This window comes from Stenella coeruleoalba (genome assembly GCF_951394435.1).
Source record: "Stenella coeruleoalba genome assembly, chromosome: 14".
NCBI classification, from domain to species: domain Eukaryota; kingdom Metazoa; phylum Chordata; class Mammalia; order Artiodactyla; family Delphinidae; genus Stenella; species Stenella coeruleoalba.
In genome coordinates this window covers 64,616,446-64,644,340 of record NC_137160.1, presented here as the reverse complement: position 1 = coordinate 64,644,340, position 27,895 = coordinate 64,616,446, and the positions used below count along the sequence as shown (strand labels likewise).

Sequence of the window (27,895 nt, the reverse complement as noted above, 5' to 3'; positions counted from 1 at the left end):
GTGAGCTCTCGGGTGCCGAGGGCGCTGGAGTAGAGGGGATGGCGCGTGCGCGGTCCTGGCTGTCTGCCGCAGCCTTGTCCGCCTGCTCCTCTTCCTGGGGGCAAAGGCCGTCAGGCAGTTTGCGTCTAAAGAAACGTTCGGACTTCAGCCATGGCCGGGGCTGGATTTGAGTCGCTGGAGCGGTGCTTGGAGAAGCATCTACCACCCGCAGACCTGCAGGAGGTCAAACGCATTCTCTATGGCAAAGAGACCAGGTGTGGGGCCTAGAGTGGGAAGGTGGGGGACCTTGGGGCCAGCGGGTGTGGGTCTGGGGGACCAGGCAGAGTGCTTCAGTATCGGAAGGGCTCTACAAGGGCGCGGGTGAAGTACTGAATTGGCGAGCTGAGACCCTAGGAGGTCTAGATGTGACAGCTCTGGGAGCTCAGAGTTGCACAACCGAGAGTGAACTTTACAAGCCTAGAGGGAAAGAACGGTTTTTACTCTTTGTGCTTTCTCTGTGACCACCCAGCTCTCTTTCCCAGCTTCCAGTGACCAGCTTCTTCCCCAGAGCCAGGCCTGCCCTCTAGGTGTCTGTCTAGATCATTACCTCCTGTCAGAGCCCCCACCTCCTCCTTCCTGCAGTGACCCAGCCTCTGGCGGACCCTTGGAGGGAGAGGCCTCTGAATCTGGTTGGCGAAGGAACTTTTCCCACTGGCAAGCCACAGGAGTTAGTTCCCATGCTCAGAGCAAATTTTTTCCACTCCCAGCCAGCTGTGTGCATCACTAGGACTTTCTGAGGGCAGTGCACTGCTGGACGCTGGGCATACAGAGCTGGAAGACACTTCCCCTTCCACTCTTGTTTCTCTTCAGTCCACTTTTCTCAAAGCAACCAGAAGATGTAAATCATATCCTGCTTAAAACTCTATCAGGGATTCCCACAGCCCTTAGAATGTAATGCAAACTCTGACCCCATGCAACTCCTGACTAAACGTCCTTCCACTTTCTTGCCCATTTGTGGGCTCCCCCAATCCAGCCAGACTGCGCACTCCCTGCCCTTGTGGCAGTGACCTTGAGGCAGGAACCTGATCAGCTCACCTGAAACTGGAGAGTGTTGATTGGATCAGAGATTCCCAGCCACCAGCTGACGTGGAGTTCCTGCAGGGAGGCCAGACCTCAGAGTCTCAGGTGTTTTCATAGCTAGTGGATGGTAAAGGTAGAACAGCTGCCTTTCGGGGTGGGCATGGTACAGAACGTTGTCCAAAATGGCTCTTAGTACCCAAAGAGGGGTGCCCGGGACTTCAAGTCCCCTCCAGTGTGCTCATGCTGGATTACTGCTTCCCACCACATGTGTAAAGGCTTGTCAGGGGGGAAGCCTCTTAGAATTGAGGCTCCTAAAGAAGGTGTCCTGAAGCAGGGGGTGTCTCAGGGTGTTTAAGGGTGAGGTGGGCATGTTCCCCTGGGAAAAGACAGAGCTCGTGGGTGTCAGGGAGAGTCTTAGGAAAATAGAAATAAGTTTCCCACGTAGGGGACTTGCTGGGACCCATTCTAGAGCTCAGAGTAAGGACTGCCTTGTAAAAGGGACTTTGTGTGCACATTTGGATCGCTCCAGGGTGGGGAAGGATTGGACTGGGAGGTAAAATGGGAGCCAAATTCCATTAATCAGTGACCACCAGGCCTCCTCCTGGGGCTTGGCTCACAATAACTGAGTAAGTGGTTCCCCTTTTCCATTCTTTCTCCTTTTCCCTTTTCTTGGTTCTGTTCCACCCAGAACTGAGCCCCTTCCAAGCTTCACCTCCAGGGTATAAACCTTTGTACTTGTGATTGAGTGGGATTTGGCTATGAACAGACTGCAAAGTGAAGGTAGAAAATTAGTCATTTAGGGACTTCCCTGGTGGCGCAGTGGTTAAGAATCTGCCTGCCAATGCAGGGGACACAGGTTTGAGCCCTGGTCCGGGAAGATCCCACATGCCTCAGAGCAACTAAGCCCGTGTGCCACAACTACTGAGCCTGCGCTCTAGAGCCCACGAGCCACAACTACTGAGCCCACATGCCTAGATCCAGTGCTCCGCAACAAGAGAAGCCACCACAATGAGAAGCGCGTGCAATGCAACGAAGAGCAGCCCCCACTCACAGCAACTAGAGAAGGCCCGTGCGCAGCAACAGACCCAACGCAGCCACAAATAAATAAATAAATTTATTAAAAAGAAAAGAAAAAAAAAGAAAAGAAAAGAAAATTAGTCATTTAAAAATTCTTCTGTTCACTTCTCATGGCCTGTCTCGGGCATGGCTGCCTCTATGAATGCCTGGTGGACCTGAATCCTCAGCCCCTCCCCTGGACTCCCCCTTTGCTCCACACAAGACCAGCTTCCCACCCCAATAATTGCTGCGCCCAACACAAAGATGATGCTTAGTAAATGTTTGCTAAGTGAATGAGCTAAATGGGCCTTTGCCTGTGCCAGACAGATGAAATCCCCAGAGAACATCAACTCTCAGTTTTAAGACAGCCAGAACCAAGAAACATTTATTCATTCAACAAACATTTATTGTTTATTTTTGTCCTGGGCACTAGAGGTACAAGGATGGGTTAGCCACGGTTCCTACTCTTGAGGGACTTTCTGTCTTTTGATGGTTGTCCTACATCATGGTTCTGAAGACCAGAAGTACAAAATCAAGGTGTTGGCAGGAATAGTCTTCCAAAGATTCTAGGGGAGAATCCTTCCATGCCTTTTCTAGTTTCTGTGGCTTCTGGCGTTCCTTGGCTTGTGGCAGCATCACTCCAGTCTCTGCTTCTGTCTTCACTTGGTCTTTTCTCCCTGTGTCTCTTCTCTGGGCGTTTCTTAGCCCGTCACTGGATTTAGGGCTCACCCGGGTAATACAGGATGATCTTATCTTGAGATCCTTAATTACATCCACAAAGACTCTTTTTCCAAATAAGGTCCCATTCACAGGTTCTGAGCATTAGGACGTTGGACATATCTTTTGGAGGGGCCACAGGTCAGCCCACTACAGAGATTCTGCAGAGGTGGGCATCAGGGTGGAGGGAGGCTGGGTTTGGGATTGTCCTAGAGATGGTCGTTCCAGGTGGAGGAGTGGGTGCAGAGTAGGAATCTGGGGGTCCCAGTGTTAAAGGGGCAGAGGAGGTGGAGATTTTGTGGTAGACTCTAGAGGTAAGGATGCGGGGGGGACCCTAGGGCCAGTATCAAGGATGCTGATTGGGACAGGGACAGAGTGTCAGGTGGCTCAAGGAGGTCTGTAAGGATGGGGACAGCAGGGAGTCCACTGGCTTTAGCAACCAGTAGGCTGGTGGTTCCAGAACAAGAGAGGCCTGTGTAGAGCACGCTTTCCCTTTTTTCTTTTTTTCTGGTTTTTTAATGGGAGAGACTCAAACAGCTGTCATGGTGAATGTGGCAGGTCTGCAGGAGACAGGGAGAGATGTCCAAAGTGGGTATATCGTTAAGTGAAAAAGGCATGAAGGGACTTCCCTGGTGATCCAGTGGTTAAGACTCTGTGCTTTCAATGCAGTGGGGCACAGATTCAATCCCTGGTCAGGGACCTAAGATCCCACATGCTGCTTGGCGCGGCCAAAAACAAAAATAAAGGCAGAGTAGAACATACGGAAGGACACCTTTGTATGTGTAACATACACGCATATCAAAAATATTGGAAAGATACATAAGACATTGTTAAGGGGGTTGTCTCTAGGTTCTGAGATGGAGGGGAACTCATTTTACATTTTCTACTGTTTGATTTTTTTCCCCCCATGAGCATGTGTTTCTTTTGTAACAAAGCTCTGGTTTAATTATTTAAAATGCTGATGGTAAAGAGCCATTAGAGGGGAAAGAGAAGTTCCAGAAGCGAGAGCTTGCCAAGGAAGCTGGGGCTGGGCTCCCTTGGGCAAGGTCTGCCTTGACCTCGCTGGAAAAGGGGGTGTCCCGGGGAAAGGCCAGGGGATGTGTGGAGCCAGGACAGGAAGTGATGGGCTTTCCTCCTTGAAGTTGTAGGTGAGGCCCCCAGGGTGGGGGCCTTAGTATCAGGATGAGGGGCAGAGGGGCAAGAGCCAACTATGGGGACCAAGGGAGGGTTGGGGGCAGCACGGAGCCCCCTTTGTGAGGTTGTGGCCCATTTGCTGGTCTCCACCACGGCTGGTCGGTGCCACGCCACATCCTTGAGCCAAGCCTTTGGTGGACACAGCACATGGTTAGAGAATGGGGCTCGAGGGCCAGTTGGGTTCTCCAGGATGAAGCAGGCAGGATTGGGTGAAGGAATGCCAGGGTAACTGGAGGGTGGGGAAACCTTCAGGTAGTGGCCAGACAGTGGGGGGTGCTGGGGAGAGGTAGAGCCCAGAAGGTAGTGGAGGCCTGGCCTGCATGGCCTAGGGGACGGGTGTCTGCAGGGAGCTGTGGGCAGGGATGGGAATGGAGGCAGGGAGGTCGAGCATCGTGGAATGACGGGGCTGAGTGTTGAAGGTAGAAACGTGGGGAGAGCTGACAGCTGCAGTCAGTGGGTGGGGAGAGTTAGCCAGAGGATGAAGGACCCCTTCCAGGTGATGGTTACAGCTGGGCTTGCAAACCTGAGGCGAGCTTTTCCACCTGATGCCTTCCTGGTTGACAGTGCAGGCTGAGGACGGCCTACCAGGACCACTCCCAAGGGCAGCCGGCCCCCAGGCCTTCCTTCTTGTCCTGGCCACCATGGTGACTTGTCCGGGGGAGTGGGGGCGTCCGCCTGCAGGTGGGGGACTGTCTCTGAGGCAGTCATGGCAACAGGAGGCGCAGTGTGGGCACTGCTGCTATTTCTAACCTGCTGAAGCACACGGAACCCTGACTAGTTGAAAAGCAGGCTGATTGTCAGGGGTGGAACCCAACTCCGAGCTGTCAGGGCCATCACAGGGAAACTGCCTGGCAGGGGGCGGTGGCAGGGGGCTCAGGCTGACAGGGCTGTGATTTTGAAAGGAATGTCTTTAAGAAAGTGGTTTAAAGTAGGAGAGAAATATTATTAGATAATGGTTGTCAGGTTATTTTTTGATGCATTCTCTGGGTATTTCATAACCACCGTGCCCCTAGGTGGTAAGGCCTTCCTGGCTGGGGGCCCTGTCCCATGCCCCTGCGGGTTTCACCCCTGGGCCAGGCACAAAACGGGCCATGTGGCCCATGGTCACTTTGGTGGGAGGTTTTATAAATAATCAACTTGCTTCTGTTAATAAATCACAAACAGGGATGAGCCCTTCAGCCTTTGGTCTGGACATCTGGGCCCCGCCACGCTCACCCAGCATCGGGCACGGAGCTGCCCTCTCCCCTGGCGGGAAGCAGGACAGGATGGGGTGGGGGTGTCACCAAAGACTTGTAATCCTTAGTGGCAAATGGCCACGGGACCCTCCGTCCTGCTGTCGTCCTGGCCTCTCTTCCTAACCGGCTCCCAGCCTCCTTCTCGACAGCTCCTTTGTCTCATCATGACCTGCTGCAGCCCCCAGGCTCAGCACGGTCCTCTCACTCTAGTCCACAGACATTTTTGGGAATCTGTTCCCTCTCTCCTGTGCTGCCTGCTGAGACTTCAATTCCCGCCACCACCACCTCCACCACCACCACGCCTGATTTCAGCAGCTCCAGCATCAACCTTGTGACTAGTTTCCCTGCTGCCCCCTCCCCACTGCCCTCCTCCGCCCAGCCTGACCATGCCGTTCCCAGCTCCAGTCTCCCCAGGGAAGCCCGTTCTCCACCCACCGGGCCCAGTGCTCCAGCCCCGCCTCAGCTTCCCACATGTGGCCGAGGCCCTGGCCCTGGCCGGCTGCTGGGCCTTCTTGCCGGGACGCTCCCACCTCTTCTCTGTCTGAGGAGTGACTCTGGAGGGTCATTAAATGCAGCAGACCTCAGGCAGATCATGTCCCCTCTTTCCTGCCTGTTTAGGAAGCTCGACCTGCCCAGCAGGGCTTTTGAAGCCGCCTCCAAAGGGGACTTTGAGCTGCAGGGCTATGCCTTTCAGGCTGTGACGGAGCAGCAGAGGAGGCCCCGGATCGTGCGCATGGGGCTTGTTCAGAACAGAACCCCCCTCCCCGCGGACACCCCTGTGGTGAAACAGGTTTGGCCTCTTTTGACTGTGAATACATAAACGGGCAGCGGGGCTGCTCTGTGTTTTGAACTCGATCTTGTCCCCGGATGGTTGCCCAGCGGCTCTGCCCTGGCCCCCACTTCCTTCCAGCCGTGTCTCTTGCTTTTCTTTCTCTTCTGGCTCCTACCCTTTCTCTGCCTTCCTCTCACTCCTCACTATTCTGTCCACCTTCCTTTCCACTTCCTCTCCTGTGATCGAGCTGAAGTTCCGTTTACCAGTTGGGAGGGTGCCCCTGTGACTCACGCGCTCTCCGTGGAACTGCCTCTCGGGCTCCTACCGGCACACACCAGTCAGGACCCATCTGTCCACCGTGTGTCCCTCTGCCTGGATCCTAAGATCCCCAGACGTTGGTCAGATTGTGAATATGTCTCCTCAGCCCAGGTTGTCAGGTCATCGGGGGGCAGGGATGCTGTCATCACCACCCCCCAGAGCCTAGAAGCACGCTTGGCACCCAGCAGTCATCCGCAGGGCCCCGTGCACGCAGTCCCTCGAGGGAGACCGAGCATCCATCAGGAAGCATTTGTGGTCTCTGGGTTTTCAGCCTGGTTCCTCTGGTCTGTCTTTGAACAAACACTTCTGAATGTCTCCTGGGAGCCAGACGTCATGCTGAGCACAGAGAAGTTGAGGACACTGCTCCCAAGGAGCTCGTGGGGTCATGGGAGTGTCAGTGGAGGAATGTGACAGCACAGTGGGAACAACGCCACCATAGGGCCACACACAGGCCGGGGAGAATGCAGGTACCCCAATTCTCGGCCCCTTGCTGGAAGAGCTACCCCTCTGTGGGCAACACGTGTTGTGGATAACACATCCAGGGAATTTTGGGCGGGGAAAGGGAGCACGTTCTGGCAGAGGGCACAGCTGGGAAAGGTGAGTCATTGGAAGACACCATACATGTGGGAGAACAGAAGTGGCAGGACAAAGCATCCCCGAAGCTGTGGATGCAGGAAGTCATAAGCGGACTGGGTCCTGGGGGGTAGGGGGCGAGGGAGCAGTTAACCCAGGGGATGGTTGTGGTGTGTGGTGGGCCCACTGAGTGTGGCCCCTATCGCAGTAAGCACTCACATCCTCACGTCCTCCTCTTAGCAACCCCCGAGGTGGGTAGTGTTCTCCCCATTCTCCAGTCAAGGAAACCGAGGCTTAGCGAGGCAGCATTGAGTGTGTGTGGGACCCCAGAGCCTCTGCACCGCCACCTTTGACTGCAGAATTGGACCCAAGGACAGTCCAACATACCAGAACCTCCCACCCTCCTCGTCCTCTTGCAGCCGGCCACGTGGGTGTTGAGTTCTAAAGACGGTCTCAACCAACTAATCCTCGCTGTTTAAATTGCCAGGTCACTGCCCTGCACAGACGCATCGAGGCCATCGTAGAGGTGGCTGCCATGTGTGGAGTCAACATCATCTGTTTCCAGGAAGCATGGAGTAAGTCTCTCTCGGGGTGCTTTCTCTGCTGCCTTCAGTGCTGTCTTATCTCCACGTCGCCAAGAGTGTCTGCTGCTTGATTTCTTAAAATCTCCTTTCTTTTGTCATCCATAGAAAGGTTCTTTGTCAACAACACCAGCAGCCCCAGAACCCCAGCCTTCCTCCTCCTCACGTGCCTCAGTCTCTCATCTGAGCCTCAGCCTTCCTCCCAAACTTGAATCCGTTTACTCCTTCCTCTCACCTCCTTACCTCTGCCCTGATCCAAGGCATGTCAGCATCTCCTCAGCTTCTGTAATCGCCTCCAGCTGGTCTTCTCCACTCTGGCCCCTTCTAACTGGCTGCCCACACCTTCTAGGAAAGATCTGTATGAAAACTCTGCACTGCATCATCTGTTCCTCCCCATCTCTGCCGGGCTCTGCCCTGACCTTCTGATACTTTACTCCCCTCCCCCGAGGCCACTGCGCCCACTGTTCCCTCCACCCAGAGCCAGAGCTGGAGCTGGAGCATTCCTCTCCCCTGGCCTGTAACCCTGCTCGACCTTTGGATCTCAGCTCAGAGCCTGCCTCCCTGTGTAAAGCTGCATCCCTATTAAATACTCCTGCTACCTTGTACCTCTTTATTTTATTTTTAGTCATAGTTATACACATTCATGGTTTAGATTCAAATGGGTCTACAAGGTCTGTTACCAAAAAATAGCTATCCTTTTCCCCAGAGGCAGCTACTTCTTCTCTGAGCTGGTTCTTTTGGAATTTACCTTTGCTTGTGTTGCTGCTTCCTAATTTTTCAGTTTTGCATCATTTATTGACTTCCCATGATGGAAGGAGACAGTGTAGTCCTTTGCCCTCTCCTGCCCCCTCTACGCACATGTACCCTTCCTGGTCTGTCCCCAGTCCATTTGCTACCAAGATTCAGAGGAAATCGCTTTGATTTCTTTCCCTGAATAGCTTTCTGTTTTCCCTGCAGTTTGCTTTGTTTTGTACATGCTTACCACAAAGTCTACCCCAAACTTTCTGCTGGTTTCCTAAATCCCCCTAAGAGGTTTAGACACATGAAGTAGTCTATCGGTTTCATCTCCTCACAGGAATCTGTCACAGAGCCTTCTGGCTGCTCTGCTCTGAATTGGTTTCCCCCTCTCTGCCATCCCAGGACTCCCTTAACCATCATCCAGGGGAGGGTCCCTCTGCCTTGCTCTTGTGTTTCTCCTATCTCACAGCTTCCTCTTTCTTGCTTTTCCCCCTCATTTTTGTTGAGTAGACCGTTTGAGACCTTGCACATCTGAAAATATTGCTGGAGAGTATGGTTGGGTATAGAATTCTGGGTTAGAAACACTTTTCCTTCAGAAGTTTGAACACTTTGCTCCATGTCTTCTGGCTTTGGGTGTTGTTGACTAGTCTAAGACTATTTTGATTTATGCCCCATTGTATATGGACTGTTTTTCTCTAGAAGGTTGTAGGATCTCTTCTTCTCCAGTACTTTGAAATTTCATAATGATGTGCCATGGAGTGTATCTATTTTAATCCATCCTTCTAGACACTTCAGTGAGTTCTAACAGTCTAGAAACTTGAGTCTTTCAGATCTAGGAGATGTTCTTAGATTGTTTCATTCGTGATTTTCTCCCCTTTTTTCTCTCCTCTTTTTTTGATACTCCTTGCTGTTAGGATGTTGGAACTCTGGACTGGATCCCTCATTTTCTTTTGTATTTGTGCCTATTTTTCATCTCTTTGTCTTTTTGTTCAATTTTCTGGTAGATTTTATCTAATTTGTCATTCAGCCTTCTAGTTAGTCTTTTGTTTTTGCTGTCATATTTTGAATTTATGAGAGTTCTTTTGGTCTGAAATTTTCTATTTTATCACATTCTGTTCTCGTTTTATAGTTACAATATCTTCTCTTATCTCTAAGGATATTAAGTAATATTTTTTTTTCTCCCTGCATGGTTCCTAGTTACTCCAAGTTGGTCTCCCCGCTGCTGCCCCAATTACTTATATTTTAAGAATTGGGGATTAAAAAGCTGATTGCAAGCTCTGAGTTTGTGGGAGGGGCTTCTCCACTGAGTTTCATTATAGGATGACCGGATTTAGCTGTTTGTTAGGAAATCGCCTATGGTAGTATCTTTGGGTCATTCTTTTCAGGCTGGTCAGATTCCCCAGAGAAAATTCATCTAATCTCCTGCCAAGAGGAAAGGACAGGAGTCCAGTATGCTTATGTTTAGTTAATCCCTTTGTTTTTATCACTCCACTCACCTTTGTCCTGGGTTCCCCAAGGCCAGAGACCCTCTGTTTAACTGTCTCTAGAGAGTGAGCCTCTAGCTGGGGTGGGAGAGGCTCAACCCAGCCTCTTGGAGTGGAGAAGGGATCTAACTGCTTCTTAAGTAGACTTTTGACCATCCTACTTATTTGTCGCCCCTCCCTGCGTCCCCACCTTCAGAGCTGCATGGTGCCTCTGGCTCCTGAGCTTTCAAGGGGTCTGTGATGGAGAGTGGGGTGCTTCCTGGCCTCCTCCACTGCGGAGGGGACTCAGTGTTCTCAGATTCACTAAGATATCTCCCACCTCCCTCGGCTCTCCAGCCTCCCATGTTTTGTTGTTTTTGTCCCTGGCTCGTGCCCCATCCCTGTGGGTTTATACCTGTACACAAAAAACCCTTTACTCTCATTTGGTGGGGTTTCAGGAAAGAGCAAAGGAGTGTGTCCCATCTGCCACCTGTACCCAGAAGTTCATCACGTTCTTCACATTTCTCGTTACACGTATACTCTTGTGTGTTGCTTTTGATTTGTCTGCCTCTTCCATTAGACCGTAAGCTCCATGTGATCAGTGCCTCGGTGGTGTTTATTTTTCCCACCCCAATCCCCACCTCTATTTTTTTGACATTAAAAAACTTTAATTGTAAAATATGCATACTATTACTATTGGTAAGTGTACAATCCAGCGACATTAAATACATTTGCAAAATTATGTAACTGTCATCACCATCTATACCCAGACCTTTTCATCATTTCCAGCCAAAACTCTGTACTCCCCATCCTCTTCCACCCCTGATAACCTCTATTCTACTTTCTGTCTCTATGAATTTGACTACTCTAGGGGCCTCATGTAAGTGGAATCCTATGGTATTTGGCCTTTTGTGTCTGGCGTATTTCACTGAGCATCCTGGTTTCAAGGTCCGTCTGTGTTGTTGCATGTGTCGGAGTGTCCTTCCTTTTTATGGCTGAATAATATTCCATTGTTTGGATGGACCACATTCTGTTTATTCTTTCCCCTACCCAGATTTTATCTTTAGTGGCTTGAATAACCCTTGGTACATGACAGACACTAAAAAATATTGGATGGTTTAACCAACTTCTCTTTCTTGGATCTGGAAAACTCCTGCACATACATCAAGGCCTAGCATGGACACTCCCTCCTTTGGGGGGGCCCTGGGGACTCCCCTACACAGGTTCCCTTTCAGCTCCCATCTTGGCTGGCAGCTCCTGAGGGCAGGGCCCGGTCCAAGTCTGAGCCTGCCTCATGGAGTGTTGGTTCAGTGAATGTGGAACCCCCTTCCCCTCTAATTTGGAAACTGTAGTTGGAACTTCACAGCCGACCTCCCCCAACCTCCCTTCCACATGCTTCTTTCGAAAGTTTGTTTACATTACAGCAGTTGTGAAAACAGGAAAAGAAGCCATTAAAATGGAAATGGAGAAATTTGGAGAGCTTAGCAAGCTGAAATGAAATCGGAAAGAGAGGTTTTATTCTCTTGGGGCATTTGAGTCTCTCCTAATGCTCTGAAAGCTGAGAGTGAACAACGGTCATTAAGGATTGTTCTTTGTTATCAACAGCTTTCTTGTTGGCTTCCTTAAAATAGCTCACCCATCTTCACCGATGGCGCCTGGGGAATCTTGATCCTGGTGCCAGGGCCCCCTGGGCTGGTGCTGGCAGAGCCTGCTGCCCACTTAGCTGCCTCCATGGGCTACCGCCCTGGCAGCTGAGATGGTGGTGGTGCCATCATAGCACCAGGCTTCCAGGGACTGGAAGGAATCTGGAGGCTGATGCTTCTCTTCTCTGTGAAATGAGGAGTCACACCACCTTCGCAGGGGTATTGGGGACATGCTGCCTATTACCAGGCCTGGCACCTTAAAATTTTTTTGCAAAATTTGCAAAATTTTTTTGCAAAATTGGCATGCACATGGCCCATGTTTGGAAAAGGTTGGTTGCAATTATTACCCCCAAACAGGCCACACAACCCATGCAGCGGCCAGGTAGTCCTCGCCAGCCACATCACACAGCTTCCTACAAACCTTCCCTGCACTCTGAGTTTCAGAGTGACCGGAACAGTAGCAAGCACCTGGAAACATCCGTTAGGCTCATCCTCCTAAAAGAAATGGACTTGGGTTATTGGGAGGAGGAAGATCTAAAGAGTACAGTCGTCCCTCGGTATCTAGAGAGATTGGTTCCAGGACCCCAAACCCTGCAGAGACCAAAATCCAGGGATGCTCAGGTCCTTTATATAAAATAGTGTAGTATTTGCATGTTACTTACGCACATCCTCCCGTATACTTTAAATCTTTAAATCATCTGGAGGTTACTTGTAATACATGATACAGTGTAAATGCCAATTAAATAGTTGCCCGTGTGTGGCAAATTCAAGTTCTGCTTTTCGGAACTTTGTGGAATTTTTTTTTCAAATATTTTCCGCCTGCTGTTGGGGGAACCCGCAGATGCAGAGGGCCAACTCTATGCGGAATTGGTCCAAACAAGGAATTCAGTACTCCAAATCAAGAAGAAAAAGACAAACAGCTCAGCAGGAAGTGGACAAAGGGTACGGACAAGATCATCTGGAGGATGAATCCAGAAAGGCCAGCAACCATGTGGCCAGGTGCTCCACCTCACTGGTGACACGGGAAACGCATATCTAATCCCAATGAGATCCCAGCTCACAGCATTAGACTGGCGGGTGTGGATGCACGTGGCCGAGGCTGTGGAGCAGTGGGACACACTCAGCCAGAGGTCCCTGGTGCCTACCCCCATCGCAGCCCCCTCCACCCCACAAAGGAAACTGCCCTTGAGAATCTGGTGTGCATGGCGTTCTTTGAATTGTTACTGCGTGTATATGTACCTGCTTTTTTTTTTTTTAAGCAAACAAAAATCAGTGAGTTAATGAAATTTCCTATTGAATTAGCCCCCTAGATGGTGGCATCTAGCCAGAGGTCACAGAAATAATGCTTTTATCCTTGGGGAGTGCTCAGCCTACCCAGTGGTTCCCAAACTTCTGATGGTGTCATTAAATGAATGGCTTTTCTTGTTCCTGAGCAAGCCTCAGTCCCTGGGACGATGAACATTCCTATGGTGATGCGTGAGGCTCCCAGCGCCATCCTCGGTGGCCCTCTGACGCTGTCCCCAAGGAGCCTTGGTTGTGCTCTTAACCAACCAGCAGATTGGCCAGCAGCTCGGGATCTGCTGGTTGGGAACAGTTTCTGGCTGTACCTTTTGCAAAAAAATTTTAACATATATATGTATTGTTAAAATTGTGGTAAAATAGGCATAACGTAAAATTTACCATTTTAACCGCTTTCAAATGCACAGTTCTGTAGCATTAAGTACATTCACATTATTATGTAACCATCACCACCATCCATCTCCAGAACCTTTGCATCTTCCCAAACTTAAACATCTCCCCATTCTCCCCTCCCCCAGCCCCTGGCACCGACCATCTACTTTCTGTCTCTGTGAACGTGCCTATACTAGGTCCCCCATGTAAGTGGAACCATATAGCACTTGTCCTTCTGTGTCTGGCTTATTTCAATGTGCATAATGTCTTCAAGGTTCACCCATGCTGTAGCAAGTGTCAAACTTTCCTTCCTTTTTAAGGCTGAATAATATTCCATCTAACGGATGGACCACATTTTGTTAATCCATTTGTACACTGATGGACATTTGGGTCATTTCCATCTTTTGGCTGTTGTGAATCATGCTGCTGTGAACGTGGGTGTGCGAGTATCTGTTCAGATTTCTGTTGCAAGTGTTTTTAAGACCATAGGAAGGACATTTGTCCTTGCCTCTTATTCTGCCATGAAGCCTAAAGGGGAGGCGTCCCCACAGCCAGGGATGGGCTTCAGAAGGCAGGCCAAGGCTCTTGGGGCTGGGGTCTCCTGTGGAAACCCTCCCCCACCAGGCCAAGGACCCCCCTCAGAGGCCATGAGCTTGGATGTGATTCTGACCTGTCTCCTCTCCACAGCTATGCCCTTTGCTTTCTGTACGAGAGAGAAGCTTCCATGGACGGAATTTGCCGAGTCAGCAGAGGACGGGCCCACCACCAAGTTCTGTCAAGAGGTAGGATGTTAACCTACCTTTAACTGTTAACTAACCTCTGGCAGCAGCCAAACACGGGCAGGTCACAAAGAGAGGCCGCAGCTGCCAGGGGTGGCCCTTCTCCGTGGAAAACGCACCCATTTGGCTCTTGCTTTGCCAGGTGAGAATAGATAAGACTATTTACTGCCCCTGCCCCCTTTTTTTAGTGTACTTTCTTTTTTTTTTAATAAATTTATTTATTTATGTATTTATTTTTGGCAGTGTTGGGTCTTTGTTGCTGCGCACAGAATTTTTCTAGTTGTGGCGAGCGGGGCCTACTCTTCGTTGCGGTGCACGGGCTTCTCATTGTGGTGGCTTCTCTTGTTGCAGAGAACAGGCTCTAGGAACCTGGGCTTCAGTAGTTGTGGCTCGTGGGCTCTAGAGCGCAGGCTCAGTAGTTGTGGCACACGGGCTTAGTTGCTCTGCGGCATGTGGGATCTTCCCAGACCAGGGCTTGAACCCATGTCCCCTGCACTGGCAAGCGGACTCTTAACCACTGCACCACCAGGGAAGTCCCTAGTGTACTTTCACTTAAAATCAGAGTTTCAGAGCCAGAAGGGCCCTTAATGGCTTTTTAAGTGAGGGGGCTGCAGCCCACGGAGGGGGTCCTGGAGATGACTCCCGTAGTAGGGTGTGCAGCTGGCAAGTGTGGCGCTGGCACTCGGGGACTGAGGTCAAGGTCGAGTCTGTGTCCACAGCTCTGCTACCCCACTTGCTGTTCGCCTGAGTTATGGAAGCATCTCTGCATGGCCCGTCTCATCAGTGTAGAAACTGGGCTTCCTTTTTCTTTATTAAAACCTCATAATACATGTTCTATGATCCCATTTATATGAAATGTCCCGGGTAGGCAAATGCTTGGAGGCAGAAAGCAGATTAGTGGTTACCAGGGGCTGGGTAGGGAGAGGGGATGGGGAGTGACTGCTCATGGGGACAGGGTTTCCACTTGGGGTGTGGAAAATGTTCTAAAATTAGCTTGTGGTGTTGGTTGCACAACTCTGAATGTACTGAAAACCACTGAATGTCACACTTTGAAAGAATGGACTTTATGCTCCGTGAATTGTATCTTAATAAAGCGGTCATCCAGAAAACCCCAATGATATTCCAAGAGGTTACAAATGGTGACTTACGCTTATTCTCACCTCGAAAAAAATAACTCCTTTCATTTCTCCAATGTCCCATTTCAGGCTTTCTACATATACTTAGGGGATTTTGGAGCAGAACTGTAATCATAGTGATTCTATCAATACTGAGTTGTGATTCCAAACATCCCTGTTCTCAGGCTGTAGGGAAAATTCTTTCAGCCACCAGATTGTTGATTCTGTGCTACGAGGCAGGAAGTGATTGCAGATGGCGTGCCTGAACCAGGGTGGGAGGAAGGAAGAGCAAAGGGAGGATGGGGATGAGCTGGTCCCAGGGGACCCCTGTCTGTATCGAGGGCCCCGGGACCACAGCTGCCCCCACGTGGCTCATAGCATCCCCTTCTGCCCGCCGTGCCATCCCTCTGTTCTGTCATTAAGGTCAGAAGTAGCAACGGGCTGGTAAGAGCTGATGACAAATGACCAGCTGGGGCTGCTCATCCTGGTCACCAGATCCTGAACTTCTTATTTGAGACAAAAGGAATTTGGTGTCAAGAGTTATGTTTGGTTTGGTTCTGGGTTTTTTTTGTATAGATTAGACATATGATTTATTTTATTTTATTTTATTTTATTTATTTATTTTGGCTGTGCCACCTGGCATGTGGGATCCTAGTTCCCCAGCCAGGGATCAAACCCACACCCCCTGCCATGGAAGCGCAGAGTCTTAACCACTGGGCCGCCAGGGAAATCCCTTTTTTCTTTGTTATTATGGTAAAAAACACATAACATAAAATTAATCATCTTAACCATTTTTAAGTGTACAGGTCAGTCATGTTAAGTATCTTCACAGTGTTGTGAAGCAAACCTCTAGAACTTTGTCATCTTGTAAATCTGAAACCCTCCACCCATGGAACAAGCCCCTCCACCCCCAGCTGCTGGTGCCTGACGTTCCACTTGGTTTCTGTGAATTTGCCTAGCTTAGATGCCTCACATGAGTGCACTCCTGCAGTGTTTGTCCTTTTGCGCCTGGCTGATTTCACTTGGCATAACGTCGTCAGGTTCATCCATGTCAGGGATGACAGCCATGTCATCCATAGGCCAGGATTTCCTTCCTTTTTAAGGCTGAATAATACTCCATTGCATGTATACACCACGATTTATTTAGATGCTTGTGTTGCTTCCGCCTTTTGGCTGTTGTGAATAGCGCTGCTCAGAACATCGGTGTGAAAATCTACTTTCCTGCACGGTTGCTGCTCCTATGGTAGCTGTGTTTAACTCCGCCAGGAACGCGGCATCGTTTACATTCCCACTGGCGGTTTATGAAGGTTCCTGTTTCCCCACATCTTGTCAACGCTTGTTACCTTCTTTTTTGTTTTGTCTTGTTATTGCCTCTGGATCTGAAGGTCTATGGGAAGTGGCTTTTAAGTCTTGCTTTTATTTTATTTGTACTGTAGGGTCTGTGATCTTTGTATAGGGCTCACAGCATTGGAAAACAAAAGACTTAGCTCTCTGTGCACCCTTTAGAATTAGGAAATCAGCCTTATCCACACTAAAAAGGTCCCCAGGGCTATTTTCAATATTTCAGAAATCCTGATATAACCCATACACCCTCTCATTAGGGTTGCTAGGCTAATTGAAATTTCAAGTGATTTAATTCTGACTAGAATTATTTAAGTTTAGACTGCTTAAGAATAGAGAATGCATTTCACCTATTAGCACACACGTGACATATAGTAAATGGTAAAGTGAATGAATAAATAGTTATTATTCTCACTTGTATCGGAAAGAGAAAAAAGACTAATTTCAGTTATTTTGGGTATATACCCAGAAGTGGCATTATGAGGTCATACGGTAGTTTTGTTTTTAATTTTTGAGGAACCGCCATACTGTTTTCCACAGCAGCTGCACCGTTTTTACACTCCCACCAACAGTGCACAAGGACGATGCTGGTTCCTGTTTAGCTAAGCTTGGGCTTCAGGACAACGCTGGCATTTACTCTTCAAAGAACAGATGCAGGGAGAGCTCAGAACCCCGTCTAACTATCTAGGGGGACCATTAGATTCTTCCATAAAAATGTATGACACTTGATTTGAAAATAGGACTGTGCCGTGCTCCTTTTTCCAGCTGGCGAGGAAGCATGACATGGTGGTGGTGTCCCCCATCCTGGAGCGAGACACGGAGCATGGGGACATCTTGTGGAACACAGCCGTGGTGATCTCCAACTCTGGAGCCGTCCTGGGCAAGACGAGGAAAAATCACATCCCCAGAGTGGGCGACTTCAATGAGGTGAGCTGCCCCTCGGATGACCAGCGCAGCTGCATCACGGTGTGGCAGCAGCGCTGAGGGCCTCCCTGCACTGCACTGCATCACACAGGTGGATGGGATGCAGTGGGATTCCCGGTGAGTCCCAAACGCCTTTAGCGCAGAGGGCTATTTTTTAAAAAATATAACCTGATTTGGCTTCCTGGAATTTTTCTTTGAAGTAAGTCATATACAAATTAAAACCAAAATCAATAGTGCACAAGCGTGAAATGATTCCCGTGGCCCCTTTCAGGCCCTGAGCTCCGCGTCTGTCACAGTCTAGTTCTTGTTTGGTGGGGAGAGGTCCTTGTCCATGGCTCCCATGGGGTCTGAGTCAGCCACGTCCACGTGTCAGGTGACAGCGAGGAATGTGTGTCTGTGCACAGGTGTGTAAGCTGGGGCTTGGTGCCCATAATCAGGCTGTAAGTCAGGGGAGCTGTTCTGGTCAGTTAATGCCCATCATGGATGTGTAGGTGGAGGGAGGTGGATGTTTGAAGGAGGGAAATGAACTCCACCTAATGCCTAAGATATGAAGTCTGAACTTGATCTGCAGTAAGTACAGTTGTTCAGGATGTGATATCCCCATCCTTTGCCGCCCTCCCTGATTGTGGGGGTCCCAGCCACTCTCAGGCTGGTCAGGCAGACGAGAAAGGATGTGCAGAGCTAGCCAAGGCCCTCTGGGGAGAAAGAAGAAGCCAGCATTCCCCAGTGACAGCTGGAGGCGAGGGCGGGAAGACGTGCCCCTCACCTGTTTACCCTGGGATTAATCTTTAGCTCCCCACAGATAGTGACGGGCTTGTCTCAACACACAAGGATCTGCTCTGGCGTCCACCCTGTGTGCACATCCTGGTTGCTGCTTGACTCTGACGAATTTTGAAATTAATGGGAGGAGGCAGAAGGCAGGAAGCAGATCTGTGTGAGACCCTGACCAGCACCCCAAGGGGGCAGGCGGAGAGGCAGGGTTGGCAGGACTGTGTCTCACCTGCCTGCCACACAGGGACGTCCTTGACCCCAGGCAGAGTGCCCAGGGAGCTTTGTGGAGAAGAGCACTTTCAGAGTGGGATTCTAGTCTCATATTGGCCTTCGTTAGCCAGGCAGGTCCTGTGTCCACTGGGCTACGCTGTTCCCCCCAAGCAGGGTAAGAGCTGCTCTGGACGAGCCCCCGTCCCTTCAGCTCTAACCTTCTTATGGGAACAGGTGGTTGGTGAGGACATTGACCAACTTGTGTTAACACTGACCATACACCTCAGCCTCTAGTTGTACCATGATTGAAACCTCACCAAGTTTATCTTTGAAATACTGTGGGAAGTTGCTTTGGGGACTTTTTAACATCCCACAAAAGAAATTGTGGGTAAGTGCTCAAGCCACGGTGATTTCCCCTTGGGTCAGCTGCTTGTTATTGTGTCTGGGTTTTCAGATTTGGGGTTTTTTTTTTAAGTGGATTGAAATTTTGGAACTTAAAGTAGAGTCATACCAGGAGCATCCCTTTTGGAGTATGGGTGACATCTCATTTTTCTGTCAAGTCTAAGGAAAGGGAAACTTGACAGCTCAGGGGCATCCATACATGACCCTTTGTCTTCCAGTCCACATACTACATGGAGGGAAACCTGGGCCACCCCGTGTTCCAGACTCAGTTTGGGAGGATCGCCGTGAACATTTGCTACGGGCGGCACCACCCCCTCAACTGGCTCATGTATAGCATCAACGGTGCTGAGGTCATCTTCAACCCCTCGGCCACCATCGGAGTGCTCAGGTCACTTGGCACAGAGGACTTGGGAGGGTTCTGGGGGCAGGCTGCAGGGCGCGGAGGCAGGTTTGGGAAACAGCAGGCAGGTGCGACCACCAGGTCATCTGAATCCTGGGATGGTGCCAACTTTTCTGGGAAAAAATACTGCAAGTGTCAATTACGATCCCTCCTAAAGAGCTGTGCTGTACTGCAAAATGCCATCCTTGGCTATGATGGTGTCTCAGGCAATAATAATCTCCCCCATCGCTGACAGAATTCAGAAAAGCTCCCCTTCTAAGGGGTCTGGAGCATCGGAGGTGCCTGGCCAGCTTCAGCTCCCCCTCCTGTCACAGCTGTGCTCCTGGGGGGTTGGGAGGTGGGGTGACGAATGAGTCCTAAGTCTCCTGTCTGCAGAGTCCGGAGCATGGAGGGCAGACACCCAGATGAGAGAAGGAGCAGACGATGGGTCGGAGCTGAGAGGGTCCTTAAGACATCAGTCAGGTGGCTCTGAAACCTGTTTTTAGCCAACCAAGTGTTTCCTTCTGATAACACAGAACCCGTGTTTGGGTGTTAACCTCACCCCTGAGTAGATAAAGCTGTTGTGACCAGGGTAGAGGGTGGGCCTGGCACCCCTGAGCTCCTGGGCAAGCCCTGGGCCCCTCACTGAATAAGAGCAGGCGGCTGAGATGACCCAGCACGACTGCGCTTCCGCTGCTTCTGTCTCCCCAAAGGCTGAGCTTCTGGGTGGTTTCCAGCTTTGCATCATCAACAAGTACCAAAGCTCTAGGAATTTGTGTGCAAATACCTCTCTCCCCAGCTCACTTCCTCCAAAGCAGCATTGCTGGGTCGGGAGGTACTGGCTTTCACTCTCTGTCAGCAGGACAGGGCCGGGAGGGGGAGTCCCGGTCCCCACGTGGGGTCAGCTGGGGGAGTTCTGGGGGGCAGCCCTGAGTTCCCTGTCAGCCCACCCCTGTCATTCTTGTCCTCGCTCTCCATGAAATTTCAGTCTAATTTCTTCTAAAAGTCAGGATGTGACATTCACTTTACCTTTCTCTTGAGCGTGATGCCCCCTCCACAGCGTGACTTCCCTCAGCGTTCTGATCTGCACAGCAGGTCCCTCGCAGAATGCAGACCCCCCTCTGCTACCCCAGACCTGCCGCCCCATCCATGCACCCCATCTTGTCTAAGTCTAGGGGGGCACTGTCGGGCAGAAGGGGACACTCGAGTCTTGGATCTCCCCTCAGAGAATCTCTGGGGGCCTCCTGGCAGCATGGCCACTATGACAACATCCGTTGGCAGTTGCGACAAAGGGTGATTCCTGGTCGTCGGGCCACCAAGCCTGGGCAGAACCTCTGGGCCCTAGAGCAGCCCCTCCTGCTGGCCATGTGTAAGACATCCAGCAAGCTCCATCTCCCCAAAGGGGTCCCTGGTGGATCCTGAAGCCAGTTCCCCACCGGGTACAGCTGCTGTCAGGCTGGGCCGGGCACAGCTGTGGCCTGGAATCAGATGGTCACCTCTCCAACCAAGCGCCCCCAGGCTTTTATCAGCCCCAGTTAAGCAAACAGAAGCACCTCAACGTAATACACACATGTCCTTGGCTTATTAAGTTATCGATCTTCCTTCCTTGGCCAACAGTGGTCCAACTGGTGCCCTCCAAGGATGTGGTTCTGCTGGCAGTTAAAACTCTGACAGGTCTTTCAGAAGCAGCATGTCTCACAAGTTCCCACAGTGTCCACACCTTGACCAGATAATTATAGTCTGAGAACCTTAGCCTGAGGATGCATCTGAGAGAGGAGGGGAAGGCTGCCTGCCTGAAGATGCTCATGGCAGCATGATTGATTACAAGAAAAGCTGGAAGGGAGAGAGAGGTCAGAGTCAGGTCAGTGCCAGCCCGTCTTTTCCAAGGGTTATCGTACAGCCACTAAAACAAATCTTCATGGAGGTACTGCAGCACCATGATGAAAGCCTGTGAGCAAAAAGATGTTTCCAGGCTGGGATCAGAACTCTGCAAAGACTGAGGATGGTCGTAGAGCGTGGGAAAATTACAACAGGTGGTTCACTAGGATGGTGCAACTCTGAGTTTCTTAAAATACTGAATGATTATTTGTAGAATTGATGGCAAGCACGATTCCAGGCAGATCCCCACAAGCTGCGCACAAGCATCGGCTCACAGCTTCTGGAAGCATCCATCCCCTTCTCCGGCATCTCCCACCTCCTGTATCAGAGCCCCCCAGACACACACACACGTGCACATGCACAGATTGGAAGGGGTATCCTCATTTGTGGGTCCCACAGTTCCAAGCACCCAATGGAGGCAAAGTGCTTTTTTTTTTCTTTGCGACATGTGGGCCTCTCACTGTGGTGGCCTCTCCCGTTGCGGAGCACAGGCTCCGGACGCACAGCCTCAGCGGCCATGGCTCACGGGCCCAGCCGCTCCGCGGCAAGTGGGATTCTCCCGGACCGGGGCACGAACCTGTGTCCCCTGCATTGGCAGGTGGACTCTCAACCACTGCGCCACCAGGGAAGCCCCGGCAAAGTGCTTTTTGATGAACTGAGTCATCCTGACAAACCGTGCAGCCCACGTGGTCAAGGATTTCTACCACGTATGTGTGTTAATAGGAAAGCCGCCATCCCCACCCCTCGATGCCTTTCCCCTTCCCACTGTGATTATTTTTAGGGGCTTGTGTACACCGCGCTGGGAAAGTGGCAGATGTCCCCATACCCCCACCGGGCTCTCCATGATTCCCGCATGCCCCGGCTCTCACGAACCTCCGGCTTCCTTTCCCTTGCTTGTTTTGTTTGTTTGTTTGTTTTTTGCGGTACACGGGCCTCTCACTGCTGTGGCCCCTCCCGTCGCGGAGCACAGGCTCCGGATGTGCAGGCTCTGAATGCGCAGGCCCAGCGGCCATGGCTCACGGGCCCAGCCGCTCCGTAGCTCGCGGGATCCTCCCGGACTGGGGCATGAACCCGCGTCCCCTGCATCGGCAGGCGGACTCCCAACCACTGCGCCACCAGGGAAGCCCCCCCTTGCTTGTTTTGAGAGCCTCCGTTTTATTGCCAGCTGTGGTTTTGAGTCCTGCACTCCGCACCCTCCCTGGAGAACTGCAAGAATGATGTTTTATGGCACTCGCTCTGCAACTGTCTGTTTAATTCCCGAAAATGTCATTGACGGGTGTGTTTCTGTAAAAATCCTTTCTTAAAAGTTTTGTCAGCTCGGCTTAGCAGCTGGAGGGGGGAGAAAAGCGGCAAAATGAGTCCCCTCAATCAAGCCTGTGATTTTTTTTCTTCCAGACTCGTGAATCCTCCTGAGAATTAGGCTTGTGACAAGCACCCACCCACCCCTTCCACCTACTCTGTGGTTTAAACCAGGTGCATGCTGACAGGAAGGAAGATTCCAGGGCATCCCGCTCCCAGTCACTCAGCGTTTCTAAGTGGGCATTACATCTGTCAGTTCAGAATCCTAATCGCCTTGCTCCTCAGACAGATAATTAGTGACAAGGAGGCCCACTGAATCCCGCGGCACATTTTCTTTGGTGGGCTGGGGAAGGACCTGTCTGGTTGGGGCGAAGTTTCCCACCCTGTCCCCACTTCGCAGGTGCTGGACTGAGGGAGGTCTGCAGCTCAGCTGTGCCTGTGGGATGACTCCTTCCCGGGCCCGTAGGAGAACCAGGGGGCCTCGGCTGCGAGACTCAGGGTTCAGAAGAGGGAGATGGGGGGGCACTGGGAAATGGGAGCCAGCACAGGGGAGGCGATGCCCACCTACAACCTAAATTCCTTTCAGGTGTACTCTGTTTGCTAGGCCTGAAATCTCTGACTTCTCTGCCTTTGCAAGGCAGCACAGCAGGGTAGGGATTGGGGGACACGTTACACACAAGCCACCAGGGCCCCAGCTCCCTTCTGACATTTACCAGCCTGGGAGGTGGGTTCCTGACCCCCACCTGGGAGGAGGGAACGAGTGAGAAGCAGCAGTTAAGGAGTTCCTGCCACACAGCCTCCCACCCCCACCCCACCCCCAGAAGCTTCATCTGCATGGTCTCTGAGGAAGTTTCAGAAAAGGAAACTGAGTCAGGATGAGGCTTTGATCCAGGGCTGCTTCTGCTGCATTGGGCCCTCTCCAAAAGGCCGCTTTGGCTTGAGCTGGGGACAAGCCGGCCTGTTTGTGGGTTTGGGGTCACCCACGGATGCAGTGAGTCTCCCTGGCCATCTCCACTGCAGGCCTGGAAGGCTGGCACCCGGGCTGCAGCTCGGGGCCGAGCATCCTCTGAGCCTGGCTGGGAAGTCGGCAACCTGGTTCCTCTCCTTCCGCTCTCACAGTGAGTCCCTGTGGCCAATCGAGGCCAGAAACGCAGCCATCGCCAATCACTGCTTCACCTGCGCCATCAACCGGGTAGGCGAGGTAAGTGCCCGAGGCCTGGCCTCCAGAGAGCCCTCCTGCAGCTGCCGCAAAACCTGCCTGCCAGCGGGGCCCAGCCTCTTCAGAGCAGCAAAAGCCACAAGGGAAAGAATTGCTGTTGCTGTGGCCCTGCTGGGGACACTTGTTGTTACACCTCCTCTCTGCATGCAGGCACACCCCACATGCTAGGGTCCCAGCAGGGGGTAGACTGGCTTCTGTCACTTTGGAAGAAAGCACTGTCCCTCCCCTGTTTTTGTCTGTTTTGTCTTTAGCTGAAACCATTTTGAAAGGCTCTCACCTCAGTACCACCAAGTACCCAATTTCTCCCCACCCACCCTTGACCTCATGCACCAAAGGATTCTGACTACAAACGCCATGTATTTATTGCAAAACACATCATCTTCCTCATTCTTACTAATCAGATGTCAAACTCTAATCAGAGCATCTGATCAGTCAGAGAGAACACTAAGTCGGTCTAATTTCTGACAACGTAAAGAGACTCGGTGTTTTAATTAGCCCACGTATCCCTGTCCCTGCTGGATACGCAGTTTCCATTAGGCTTCTGGAAGATACTGAGAGCCACGAGCAGACACCACCCCCCCACCACCGCTGCCTTCGCAGACCCCAGGCTGGACTTTATGACTCCAGCAGGCGAGCCTCAGACGCCCTCCACGGCCCTGGGAACCACTCTCTGCAATGACTTTCTCTTCTCCCAGCAGATGGCAAAATCCGGGTCTTCCCCTGGCTAGTCAGATGCCCTGCTGGCCGCCTGCTGGCCTGGGGCTGGGACTCAGCAGGGACCAGTTAAGTTCAGGCTGGTCCACATCACTTTAACTCCTAACTCCCTCACCCCAGCCTGACATTGATGAACAACCCAGCAGCGCCCCCTATAGGTGTGTCTTACCTTGGTTTTATTTCCCAGGAGTTCTTTCCGAACGAGTTCACCTCTGGGGATGGCAAGAAAGGTATGTCCCGTAACTTTCCGTGGGACTGCATATGAGGGGTGGGCCTCACTGTTCCTTCCCCATCTGCCGCTTCCGGGCAGGGTCTACCCCACAGACTGTGTCTGCACAGCTGTGTTCCCATGTGGATCGGCATTCCTGGGCCTGTGACCACCTCATTCCCCGGATGAGGATGGAGTAGAGATCGGATCAGACTCCATCCCTTCCCCGGGACTAGGGTGAAGATGGACTGAGGTGTGGGGGAGCCCTTTGTGAGCGCCCTGAAATAGGGGTGCATCATCCACCCCACAGACCTCACTCTCCCCTCCCTTTGTCCTCGTCCACACCCCTCACTCCCCAGCTGTACAAATGCCCCAGAGCCCAGCATGGCTGCCTTGGGTTCCTAGAATCCACAGCTTGTTTTGATCTGAGGGCAGGTCTCACTTCACCTCCGCTAGGAATCTGCCACCACCCCCCCCGCCTCACCTCTCTAGCCTGGAATGTGGGAGGGGGGCTGCCCCCTCACCAAGGAGGTGTCTGAACTCGCTCATGGTTCCCGCCCTGGTAAGCAGGGGGTGCTGAGGGGGTCTGTCTCCCAGAAAAGCATTTCCTGAAAGGGCTCCACATCCCCCCCAACGTGAGGCCTTGGAGACCTCATGCGTCTCTAGTCTCACTTAGCTCCCTGCAGGAAAGTGAGGCCAGCTGGGCCCTGCACTGCGCCCACGTGCTCCCTACACACCTTCAGGGTGGCTGTTACCCTGCTTTACTGGTGAGGGGACCGAGGTGTGGAGGGAGGGTGGGGGTGACAGCTGGCACGGGTGGCGGCTGGCGAGGGCAGAGCTGCCAGCTCACCGTGCGGGGCCACGACGGGAGGCCCTGCAGAGCCATGCAACTCCCTTGGGCTATGGTGGCTGATGCTGGAGCCGGAAGCCAATACCTCTACTAGGGTGACCTGTAAAAGGTTCCTGGGGCAGAGGTGAGGGCTCTGAGGGTGACATGCAGCCACTTGCTGGGCCTCCAGGCACAAGGAGGGAGGCAGGTCCTTGGGACCTTGGCCACCACTGGGAAGGGAGGTGGGGACCCTTTGTCCTGGGAGTCTCTTGGTGCACCCGTCCCCCTGCCGAGTCCACCCATGTCTGCCTGAGCTCACCGGGGCCTTGCCTTTGCTCCTTCACAGCTCACCGGGACTTCGGCTACTTTTATGGCTCAAGCTACGTGGCGGCCCCTGATGGCAGCCGGACCCCCGGGCTCTCCCGCAACCGGGATGGGCTGCTGGTCACCGAGCTCGACCTCAACCTCTGCCGGCAGGTGAATGACATCTGGGGCTTCAAGGTGGGTTCTGAGTCCCCTGCTCCTCCGCGTGGGCCCGTCCTGCCCCCAGCCCTGGGAACCGCGGCTGCTGTGGGCCTCAGGGACAGCCGCGTGAGGCTATGAGTTGAGCAGAAGGCCTGGTGTCTGCCTCCTTGAAGGCCAGGGCCAGTGCTCAGGGGAGGAACCACTGGGTCATACGATGCCCAGGCAGCCGGCCTCAATAAATTCTCTGCTCATCTGATTTAGATTCTGGGCACCTTCAAGCAAATTAATCTCAATTTCATTTGTCCAGAGAATAGAGTGGATTGGCCTCGCTAATCCTGTTTTCCTTTCCAGGCATTTGCACTTATCACAAGGTAAATGTGGATGTCTGGCTCTGCCTGTGGCCATGCCCCGAGTCTAGGCCTTGACAATGGAGGGAAGTGGGTCAAGCAGAGAAATGGGATCCAGGCCTGGCTCTGCCATTGCCTTGCAAGCCCCTTCTGCTCCCAGCCTCAGTACTCCCATTTGTAAAACAAGAGGCTGAACTCGAAGGCCCCAGGTGGCCTTGGAGACCAATACCCTGTGACACCACAGGAGTATAAGTGCCCACCTCCTGGGGTAGGGTGCTTGCAGCCTGGGACCCCCCCAAAAATATGGCATCTCATCAAGGACACAGATGGAGTTTGCTGTGTTAGTGTCTAGCAGTATTTCCACCAACTCTGCACCCACTTATAAGAAAATCATCAGATGTAGAGAACAAACATATGCACACCAAGGTGGGAAAGAGGCGGGGGGGGGGGGGGATGGGCGGGGGCGGGGGGGGATGAATTGGGAGATTGGGATTGACATATATACACTAATATGTATAAAATAGATAACTAATAAGAACATACTGTATTAAAAAATTAAATTAAAAAAAGAAAGAAAATCATACACACAAATGAACATTGCATTTTCAGGACGGAATGACTTTGCCCAGCATGTCTGGAAGGGACCAGGACTTCGGATCCAGCCAGATGTGGGCTTTAGGCCTGACTCCCCTGTTTATGTGAGGGTGGGTCCTTGGGCATGTTTCCTGAGTCCCAAGTTCTCATTGGACAGAGAAGGCACTGCCCACATGAAAGTCTCCTGGCCTATCTCTCCTCCTCTGGAAGCTTAGATTAATGCAGGATTCCACACAAATTAGAAGTCGGAACCAATAAACAGAATGGTTTCTCATTAGTAACTTTTTATTTTTTATTTTTATTTTATTTTATTTTATTTTATTTTATTTTTGCGGTATGCAGGCCTCTCACTGTTGTGGCCTCTCCTGTTGCGGAGCACAGGCTCTGGACACGCAGGTTCAGCGGCCATGGCTCACGGGCCCAGCCGCTCCACGGCATGTGGGATCTTCCCGGGCCGGGGCACGAACCCGTGTCCCCTGCATCGGCAGGTGGACTCTCAACCACTGCGCCACCAGGGAAGCCCTCATTAGTAACTTTTTGAAAGCGGAAGCCTTCCCAAGCTGTGGTGATGGGCATGAGTTCCCGTCAAGGCTTTGGAAAGGAGGGAGGGAGGGAATGCTGGGGTGTGAGCACCCTGGGTGGGCTTTCCGGCCCCACCCCCAGCCTCTGTCTGTGTCCACGATGAGATACCATGTGGAATGGATGGGCCTCCAGAGCCAGGGGACCAGGGTGCGAATCCCAGCAACTCCACTCCTGGCTCGTGACTGGGAGCAGGTCAAGCCCTCCTCCCTCCTGACTTGGAGCCACCACACCTTCTGGCCGAAGATCACAGAGGTCTTTCAGAAGGAGGGGCTAGGGGGTGTGAGTCATCACCGGCATCCGTGATCTTCGCCACAGCCCCGGAATCGTTGCCAAAAGGTTACACGGGGGTTGTGCCTCTATATTATACTCTGAGACTGTCCTGTCAACCAGCCTTCCTAACGCATTTCTGTCCCATGGCTGCCCTCCAGTGGCAGCTGGTGGTGGCGAGCAAATGAGGGCGGTTATGAAACGGGAACCTCTAAAGTCTGTGTTTCGCTTTCAGATGACAGGCAGGTACGAGATGTACGCACGGGAGCTTGCCGAAGCTGTCCAACCCAACTACAGCCCCAAGATTGTGAAAGAGTAACCGGCTTCAGCCGCTGCCCGCCAAGGAGGGCACCTCTGCCCACAGCAGATCAGCCTGGGCTCTGGGCTCTAGTGTCCAAATTCTCCCTGCTTGATGCCCTGACAGCACTGCTGCCCAGATTGGTTTTAAAGTGCCTGGGTGGGGAGGGTCGAATGAGTACCAGGTTTCCTTCTGTGGTGATGAAAATGTTTGGGGACTGGATAGAGGTGATGGCTATACAACGTTGTGAATGT

At 51.9% G+C, this 27,895-nt stretch overlaps 1 protein-coding gene across 1 annotated transcript; it reads left to right on the top strand.

Annotated features, from left to right (window-relative positions):
• The first annotated feature begins 131 nt into the window (after nt 1-131).
• On the top strand, nt 132-27,895 carry UPB1 (beta-ureidopropionase 1). The gene is made up of 10 exons (XM_079942979.1): nt 132-254; nt 5,880-6,051; nt 7,412-7,499; nt 13,708-13,802; nt 17,021-17,182; nt 18,781-18,950; nt 23,238-23,319; nt 24,239-24,281; nt 25,435-25,589; nt 27,579-27,895. Exons 1-10 carry the CDS (start codon nt 151-153, stop codon nt 27,660-27,662), a joined length of 1,155 nt encoding a protein of 384 aa, XP_079799105.1. The 5' UTR covers nt 132-150; the 3' UTR covers nt 27,663-27,895.

Bases quoted from the DNA above. Each gene is read 5' to 3' on its own strand.
- UPB1 (XM_079942979.1), top strand. From the start codon at position 151: ATGGCCGGGGCTGGATTTGAGTCGCTGGAGCGGTGCTTGGAGAAGCAT. The intron at 255-5,879 runs GTGTGGGGCCTA...CTGCCTGTTTAG, and splicing joins CTCTATGGCAAAGAGACCAG to GAAGCTCGACCTGCCCAGCA. The intron at 7,500-13,707 runs GTAAGTCTCTCT...TCCTCTCCACAG, and splicing joins CTGTTTCCAGGAAGCATGGA to CTATGCCCTTTGCTTTCTGT.